Genomic DNA, 9,347 nt, shown 5'->3' on the forward strand with positions numbered 1-9,347 from the left:
TCGCGGGTGGCAGGGGCCGCGCGATGGGCAGCGCCCCGGGTTCACCAGTTTTCCCTTTGGAGGTTGACAGTCAGCGCGAGCTGACGACCAGCAGGAACACGCCCCTGGCAAAGGTGGGTAGCCTTCTGGGCGCCAGGGTGTGTGTGTGTGTGTGTGTGTGTGTGTGTGTGTGTGTGTGGTGAGGGGCTGGGGAGAACAGAGGTGGCTCTACAGTGACCTCCTTCTTGTCCTTTCTCTAACTTACTTTTCTCCAAGGACGCCGTGAATGTAACCCTTCAAGTTCCACTTGCCAACTTTTGGACACCGTCTCTCCCCCCTCCCCCCAATCTACCCTCTTTCCTCTGAACTTCTTGTATGCACCTGCCTTCCTTCCATCCTCTCCCTTAGAATTCCTTTCTCACCATCTGCGCTTGCTCTGTGATGCCACGTGCTCCCAGGGAACCTTGTTACATGTTCATAGGAGTGCCAACATCCCATCCTCCCAAGGGGTGGGCAGGTCTTCTTGTCCCTGGGTCACCTCTATTCCCTCTGCTGGCTGGGGCTGTCCCCCCCTCCCACCCCCTCTAAAACTTTGCTCCCCTTCCATCTTTCCAGAAAAAGCCTTCTTTCCCTAGACGTCCAGACTATCCTTCTACACACCTCCACCTGCCTGGGTAAAGTTTGTGCTTAATGTTTTCCAGGTCCTGGTTCCTGGGAAGACTGGGCCTCCTGCCTGCTTGTCTGGCCAGGGAGGATTGGGCAGAGGGAAGTGTGTGACCAGGGTTGGTAGAACACAAAGTGCAAACTGTTTAACAGGAGGGAAGAGGTAATCCTGCAGATGGGAGGGGTGTTTGGCCCATCTTTTCTTGGACTCCCGTCTGTTGGAAGCCCTGGTCCTCTCCTGGCTCTTAGGCAGGGCTGCATTCCCAGGGTCTTGGAGGTTTTTTGTGTGTGCAGCTACATTGTACAGCACCCACTGCTTCTGTTTCAGTCAAAGGCCTTATCTTGAGGGTTTCAGTGATTTGGTTTCAAAGGCTACTTAGAATGTGTAATTTCACACCCTCTGCCACCTGGGGAACTGTTTGGGGGGGCGGGGTAGATAGCCCACGGATGTTGGTGTGAGAAACAAGGTAGTCACGTTTTATATTTTCTTTAAATGTAGAAAAGCCCACTTAAAGGAAAAAAAAATACATTCTCAATCTATTGCGATTATTCATTTTAAAGAACACAACCATATTCCTGTACTTTCGACCATTCAAGGAGTTGGTGGTGCATGAACTACTTAAATAATCCTTCTAATGTGTATAATATTGAGATGTGGGAAAATGCTACCACCTGAATCACTCAGTACTGCAGCATCTCTGAGGTGAGGAACTTAAACCCTGGGAGAGTGAGCTTTAGGGTTAAATGGCATACTTTGCTTTGCCATACTTTGCTCTGTGAATCAGGAAGAATGGATGGTCAGGAATTGTCAAGGCATATTTATACTTGGGATCACTACTGAAGAGGAATTAAGTTTTTCTTTTATTTTGATTGTGATTAAATCCAGTTACAAGTGTTGTTGCATATTTTCCAACATTTCCTCTCTGCCCTTGCTGTTGTTATCTAGGTATCATAATTAAAGGTCAGAGAAGTAAACAATATTTGGAGTGATGCTTCTAGTAAAACATTTTGATGACCATATGTTTAAGATATCCTCCCAGTTCATCTTAAGGGAATTGCCTTTGATCAGGAGGTTAGGAGGTAACCTCAGCTCTTTGAACTCTGTGGTGGCATTTGTAGAATTAAAAAAAAAATGTGTCAAGAAGCTGAACTTTTAGTAATGCCACTTAGGATCAGGAGGTTAATATTTTGTTGAGCGGATTTTGGGGTTATTGATTGACTTTATAGGCACATGTAGCTCTCAGTGTATGTTTATACTTCCTGAGCTCTAGGGAGCATTTGATCATATTTTTTTTCTTTTGTTTGTTGTGTTAACTAAGTGTGACCTCCAGTCCTTTCTTCTTTGCAGGCCCACCTCATAAGGATTAAGTATCTAGGAAGAGTCTGAATGAAATCTAATCTTATATTTGATCACCTTCAGAGAGGAAAAAGTAAAGTTTTTTACTCACCGATTTTTGACAATCAGTGGAAGTCTTCTTGGGCAAGCAGAAGTCCTGCATGGAGTGTTGTACATTAAGCAAGCCTATACACTTCACCGACTTTAGCTGAAAACTATTTCCAAATAGGCTTTCAGTACTTTACTCTCCATTGGAATTGCTCATAGCGAAGCTGAATGCTGGATGTTGCTGTGTTTCTTAATTAGATGAGCACTCATTATTCAGCAAATACTATATATGCCTCAGTAGCAGGTGACTAAATATAAGACAGTTCCCTATTTTCCCAATGAGAAGCCCCTCAAACCTTCTTTTGGACCAATTGACCAATTGGGATGTGTAAACTTTTTAGGTATGTAAATAAACAAATATCTGCTTAGATTATTAATTTAGTTACAGGTAGACATTGGGAAGGAATCATATATAAAATGTACTCATTCCTATTTGGTTCATGAAATAGTCCCATGTCCCCACCCCTTTCTTGCCCCCACCCCCGGCATCTTTTCTGGCATCTTTTTTATCAGGGTTTTGGTTATCAGAGTCAGATGGAATCCTGACCTGGTTAGCAGAGCCTCTCCCTTTCACCTGAGCCATCTGAGAGGAGGTTCATTTCCAATCAGTTAATTATGCAGCCCCTGGAAATTTTATACCAAGTTACAAGTACCCATTGCCTAAGGTCGGGACTGTTGGTCTCTTCATTTGCCTGTTTGCAATAGTTGTCATTACGTGTTACTTAATAAAGTAATCTTTAAAAAGTCCTGTTTGAACAGCACTAAGCATTGCAATTGCTAAAATATGAGCTATGTTTCTCAGCCAGTTTGTTTTTTGTTTTGTTTTTAGTTTTACAAGGTGACCCCTTTAACACCTTTAACCAGCATTGATGGAGAAGTTTATGGGCGACATGTCTTCCTAAATGGGTTTTGTGGGGTTCCAAATTGAGTAATTCAAGACTACTTCTTAACATCTATAATAATAAAAGTGTAATATGCTAATTAGACCGGATAGCCAAACGACCTTCTGGACCTCCTTCCTGATGAAGCTGGGGAGGGGGCGTTGCTGAGGCAGAGGTGGTTAGGGGCAATCAGGCAGGCAGATGAGCAATTAGGGGCGATCAGGCATGCAGACAGAGTGGTTAGGGGTGATCAGACAGGCAGGCAAGTGGTTGGGGTGATCAGGCAGGCAGGTAGAGTGGTTAGGGGTGATCAGGCAGGCAGGCAGAGTGGTTAGGGGTTGTCAGGCAGGCAGGCAGAGTGGTTAGGGGTGATCAGGCAGGCAGGCAGGCAAGCAGTTAGGAGCCAGCGGTCCCAGATTGTGAGAGGGCACAGGCTGAGCTGAGGGACCCCCCCGGAGTGCAAGAATTTCGTGCATCGGGCCTCTAGTTTAAAATAAAAAGGTCACCATAATCCTGTAAAGTAGGTGACAGTTACTACTTGCAGACCCTTAGGAATTGATATAGGGACAAAGTGACAGAGAGCCAGGAAGTGATGGGTCAGGAGGTGTTCTCAGGCTCTGTCCTTGCCCTTTCTCTTCTGCTTGGCTGTCTGGTGTTGGGCTATGTTTGGTCTTGGATGCAATGAGGACTCTAGAGTAAGAGGCCCAGTGCCTGGAAGCCTTCACCAAAAGCCAGACAACTCACAGGATGACAGACAGCTGGCTGACTGTGGTCATTGTGATTACAAGAGGCACACACCAGCCTTTGGAGACATGACAGATGAGTCACAGCAAAGTCCCTCATAGTCTTGTTTTCAAAAGGCCCCTGGGGGTGGAAACAGCACCTCTGACACACTAGTGTTGTGTTTCAACTTGTGACAGTTAGTGAATAATCTAACTGAGTGCCTCCTATGGGCCAGGTATTCACGGGGTGCCTGCTGTGTGCCAGTGGTTGAGTATATCTCATTTAAGTAAGTGTATCTCATCCATTTTTTAGCTCATCCAGTAGCTAGTCACATTGGTGGGGAAGCTGAGGCCCTCAGGGTTTCCTCCTCAGGGGCAAACAGTTACTAAGGATACATTTGAAAGAGACTTCAGATTGACTGGCTAACTGGATTTGTGGTTAGAGTCCTCCTCTCAGTCTATACCACAGTTAATTAGAGACCAAGTTCCCAAACTTAAGCAGCACCAACCCCCATGGATACAGTCTGCCCCAGGGCTGCAGATGCTCTTCCGGTGGGAGGCTGCCATCTTACAAACCCAGGCTGCGAGCCTCAGGTCCCAAGGAAGGAGCATCATACCAGTTATGGCTCTGAGCGCAAGTCACAGGCAGCCCTGTGCAGGTGATGTGAGCCACCCGTGTGGGTGGCAGTGGGCAGGTGGCTTGTCAGGTAGTGCCATCTGTCCTTAGGAATGCATACTCATCCATCCTTCTGCTCTGCCACCATGTGGGTCTCACCCTTAGCCACACTCACTGGGTCTTGAGATAGATGTAGTGGTTCAGGCATCATGTCCTCAAGACAACAGCACCAGCAGGGAAAGGAGGGTTGCTTTCCCTGGTGTTCACTCTCCAAGTTGGTGGCCACCCTCACACACTTCCTCTCACACCTCAGAGGTCAGGGTCACATCCCAGGCTGGTGCCAGGATGAGCAGCAGCTCGGCCAGGGACTTGGGACACAGGGTGGGCCTCCCTCATGCATGTGGCTGCAGGCAGGGAAGGTCCCTGGCTTCGCAGGTCCCTGTGATGAAGGAAGGCAAGGGGTGGGACTTGGTGGGTGGCCAAAGTGGCACAGGGGTTGGGAGTCCCAGCACAGGTAGTTTCAGTCTGGAGTTCCGCACTTCCTCATCACGTGCCCTGGGCAAAGGGTTTAGCTGTTCTGAGCCTTATCAGAGAGCTAGAGACCCCTCCTGCTTCACTGGATGAGGAGGTAATGTACATGCAGTGCCCAGCACACATGAGCAGCCGCCATCTCAGTGCTGTAATGATACAGAAATCTGGAATTCTCGTATCACCAATGAAGCACACTTCACAGGGCCCACCTTCCTGCTAGTGGGTTCATTTATATGGTATCCTAGCAGAAGGGTGTGTGTGTGTGTGTGTGTGAGTGAATGTGTGCGCGCGGATGTGTTTGTTGGTGTGTGTGTATATGTGTGTATGTATGTGTATGTGTGATGTGTGTATGAGATGTGTGTGTGGTGTGTCTGGATATGGATGTGTGTGTGTGTGTGTGTGTGTGAGTTCGTATGTCTGGATGTGTGTGTGTGTAAGTGGGGGTGTGTGGGAGTGTGTGCGTGTGTGTATGTATGTCTTGATATGTGTGTGTGTATGTGTGTGTATGTATGTCTGGATGTGTGAGTGTGGATGTGTGTGTGTGTAAGTGGGGGTGTGTGGGAGTGTGTGCGTGTGTGTATGTATGTCTTGATATGTGTGTGTGTATGTGTGTGTATGTATGTCTGGATGTGTGAGTGTGGATGTGTGTGTGTGTAAGTGGGGGTGTGTGGGAGTGTGTGCGTGTGTGTATGTATGTCTTGATATGTGTGTGTGTATGTGTGTGTATGTATGTCTGGATGTGTGAGTGTGTAATCTCATACAATGCTTTGCCTTTACATTCAAAGTCGGCCTTTATTATTGTGACTGGGTTATTGAGCATTAATGTGCATGTAAGCCAAGTGTTTGAACCTGTTTGTTTCACCTTTAAAATTACTTCCAAGTTTTATCTTTGTTACTGATTGCTCTGAGCTTCATTAAAGTGAAATGTCTAAGCTATAACCTGTCTTTAAAAAGGCAGTGGGGGAGAATAATGGCACTCAGTTGCTGATACAGCTGGTTGGAGGCTCTCCTGAAAGCAGGGTGCAGCTCCTCCATTTGCCGGGCACAGTAGCTTGTGGACAACTGTCGAGATCACACTGTTCGGTATGCTTGAACTGAGCACAGTCACAGCCAATGGCTCCTGCATCCATCCTTTCAGACCCACTTGCTTGCTGGAGCATGATGAAACTGGGTCTCAATTATGCAGTTGTTTCAAGAATGTATTTCAGTTCAATCTGTATTTAATCTCTATTTTTCACAGTTAACATGTTCTTGAAATAAAATATCAGAAGGCTTTAGTTAAGAGAAAGTGATCTTTATTCCATCACTTGAAGAGCCAAGGCCATTTTTTACCAGATTAGATGAATTAGAATTGTGTGCTTGATGTGTACCCTATTGGAATTCTAATTAACCATAAAAGACCAGGATGTCAAACTGAAGGTGTTGGCAGTGAATGGTGTAAATTGTTCTGGCACACCACAATGCGGGGCTCCCTTCTCTCACTGAGTGGATTTAGAATACAAAAGTGCATCAGATGGTTGCACAATTTGGGTGCTACTCACAGGTTGCTGCCTTCTTCTTTAAATTTACCTTTGGCCCTTGATGGACTATGGCATTTAGAGATCAGTGGTCTTTTGGGGGATTGGAAAGAGGAGTGGCTTGGTGGGTTGTTTCCTCTGCCACAGTGTTTATGTTTTTAACTATTATGATGCTCATCTGCATTTCTGCTTAATGGAATCAGTGCATAATGCTCCTGTGAATTAATGTGAGTTTAAATGAATTAGGATTCAGGGTACTAGAAGTGGAGTAGCTGTGATGTCTGGACAGGACAGCAAGTGTTCCATAGCACTCAGATGTGGGAGGCCCCAGGGACACCAGGAATCACAGTCAGACTGTCACACAGTGTTCAAGAAAGAGGATAGGGATGCATTCCTTTCCTCCACTTTACTGAACACATACTTGAGCACTTACTATGTACCTGTCACTATAATACTACTTGGGATAAAAATGATACTGGTCTTTAGAAAGTGGCCCAACTATTGGTTGCCACTTCTCCAGTAAATGGAGCAATAAGCTCATTTAAAAAAAAGATTTTTAGAGAGCCCTGGTTGGTTTGACTCAGTGGATAGAGCGTCGGCCTGAAGACTGAAGGATTGTGGGTTCAATTCTGGTCAAGAGCATGTACCTTACTTGCAAGCCGTGTGGGAGGCAACCAATCGATGTATCTCTCTCACATTGATGTTTCTCTCTCTCTGTCTCCCCCCTACCCCTTCACTCTCTCTAAAAATCAATGGAAAAAATATCCTCGGGTGAGGGTTAACAACTAAAAAAGATTTTTAGAGAGTGAGGAAGGGAAAGAGAGAAACATTGATGTGAGAGTGGAACATCAATCAGACACCTCGTGCATGGGCCCCACCAGGGATCAAACCCACAACCCAGGCATGTGCCTGATCGGAAGTTGAACCAACAACCCTTTGGTGTACTGGACGATACCCAATCAAGTCACCTGGCCAGGGCTCCAAGCTCATTTTTAAAACAGCATTAAGTCCTTGCAATAGCAGCCACTGTGCCTCCTTTGACAGTTAAATTCCAAGCCTTTATTTCTCCTACACACCCTGCATGTGTTTTAGAAATTCCTATGTAAGTAATAAATACTTACTGTTTACAAATAAATCTTTGGATTCCTTAACTCTTGGTACTCACACTTCAAATTTTATGTAACGTAAAAATCGCACCTATTTCCTTCCCGTGCCTGGCCAGTGGTAACTGAAGCCAGACACGTCTGTGTGAGATGAGGCATGCAGAGCGTCGAGGACAGTGCAGGCATGCGGCCCATGCTAAATTCCCACCACCTCAAACATAGCCAGTGGGTTCACCTTCATCCACCAAATTTATGATGCCTGTGGATTAGTTCTGTCATGAGCAGTGATTGTCTGGACCAAGTTTGTAGTCCGCACACATGCAGATGAGAGTAGGAGCTCCTGAAGAAAGGACAGCCCTGTGTGGCAGGTTGTGTCTTCTGTTGTGTGCTTCTCGTGGATTTGGAAATTCATCTGTGTTACCTTTGCACAGACTATGATAACAGTTTTCCTGGAGTTCAGTTGTTCCCCCCGCATCTCAAATGAGGTGACAGATCTTGGATTCTGAGGGGACTTGCAAACCTGGAGAGGCCACTGGCAGTCACAGGGTCACCTGGTAAGCATGGCGGAAGGTACATCCTGGCCTTGCTGAGCTGAATTAACTGGCCTGGACGGCCACTCTGATCCCTCCTCTCTCTCTGGGTCTGCCCTCCCACAGGTGCCTTCAGGAGCCTGTTCCCCTGAGCTGTGTGCACAGAGGACAGGCGTCTCGTTCTGCACAGGGGCAGTGCCCAGTGAACGAGGGCGTCTCTTTCTGATTGCCCCGCCCACATGCAGGTGTTTTCATGGGCAGCAGTTTTTCATCTTTGACTCAACAGATACATCCGGTGTCCATGGCTGGGAATGTTCCTGCCTGTGTCCTTGGTGGGCACCCAGCAAGGTCATGCCATACTGAGAGGTGACTGCATGTAGCCAGCTGGCTGCTTTTCTCTTCACGACCCCCAGGTTAGCACCAACCGCCCCTGCTTTCACCAGAAGTCACAGAAGAACTTCCTCTGCCTGGTCACCTTGTGACCTTTACCTCCCAGGCCCTGCCAGTTTTTTCTCAAGTTCCTTGAGTCTCCTGGGTGTCTCAGGTGAGTTCCCAGAGGGCATCTCTGATCTGTAGCTCCAGCCTTTTGCTGGTTCTCCCCAGCCCCCATCCTGTGGATGCCCTCCTGGGAAAGCTGCTTCCTGCTGGGTGCTGTTTCCTAGCCTGGCGGGGCCCATTGTGTTCCAGATCCCATCTGGGTGGACTCCAGTGCCTTCAGACTGGATCACCTGTGCAGTCCCAGTTCTTTGCTAGCTGCCCCCTTCCCACCTATACCCTTTCTGCTGATGTTTTTTTCAGGAACAGGTGTTTATTTTTCTTAGATTTTCTTAGATTTTCTTAGAAATTCACATTAATATTATTCTAGAATATGATTCCTTTTATTTTCATGTAAAACTGAATTGATTTCCGAAACCTGGAACTAGGTGTATTTCCCATGACTTTCCACAGCCCTGGCCCACTCCAGCTCTCCTTAAGGGCTCCCCAGCCTGTCGGGCATTGTTGAGGGGGCTGAGCACCCATGAGCAGAGTGGGGTGTGCTGGCTTACTCTAGCAAGACAGGGCTGCTGCACAGGATGCCCTCTGAAGAGGACCTGGCAGTCTCTCCCATAACCCAACAGTGGTGTTCACTGAAGGAAGGCCTTAGACGTGACCTGTCTGTGGGCTCTTTCCCATCTCAGAAGCCTCACTTTGCCTTAGTTATGCCACGTGTCTCTTCCTTCTGGAGCTCGCTCAAGGGTAGGCTAAAAATTTTTTTTTTAATTAAATCTTTATTGTTCAGATTATTACAGTTGTTCCTCTATTTTCCCCCCATAGCTCCCCTCCACCCAGTTCCCACCCCACCCTCTGCCCTTACCCCCCCG

General features: G+C 47.0%; 1 protein-coding gene across 2 annotated transcripts in view; it reads left to right on the plus strand.

Annotated features, from left to right (window-relative positions):
- The first annotated feature begins 6 nt into the window (after positions 1-6).
- The window catches only part of SH3RF3 (SH3 domain containing ring finger 3), a 265,016-nt gene continuing 255,675 nt past the window's right edge, over positions 7-9,347 (plus strand). For both annotated transcript variants that reach the window (XM_005884662.2, XM_014532104.1), the window contains exon 1: positions 7-113. In XM_005884662.2, the coding sequence (XP_005884724.1) occupies positions 24-113 (90 nt within the window). In that variant the 5' untranslated portion in view covers positions 7-23. The remainder of the gene's footprint in view (positions 114-9,347) is intronic.

Source organism: Myotis brandtii, unplaced genomic scaffold, assembly GCF_000412655.1.
Source record: "Myotis brandtii unplaced genomic scaffold, ASM41265v1 scaffold842, whole genome shotgun sequence".
Taxonomy (NCBI): Eukaryota; Metazoa; Chordata; class Mammalia; order Chiroptera; family Vespertilionidae; genus Myotis; species Myotis brandtii.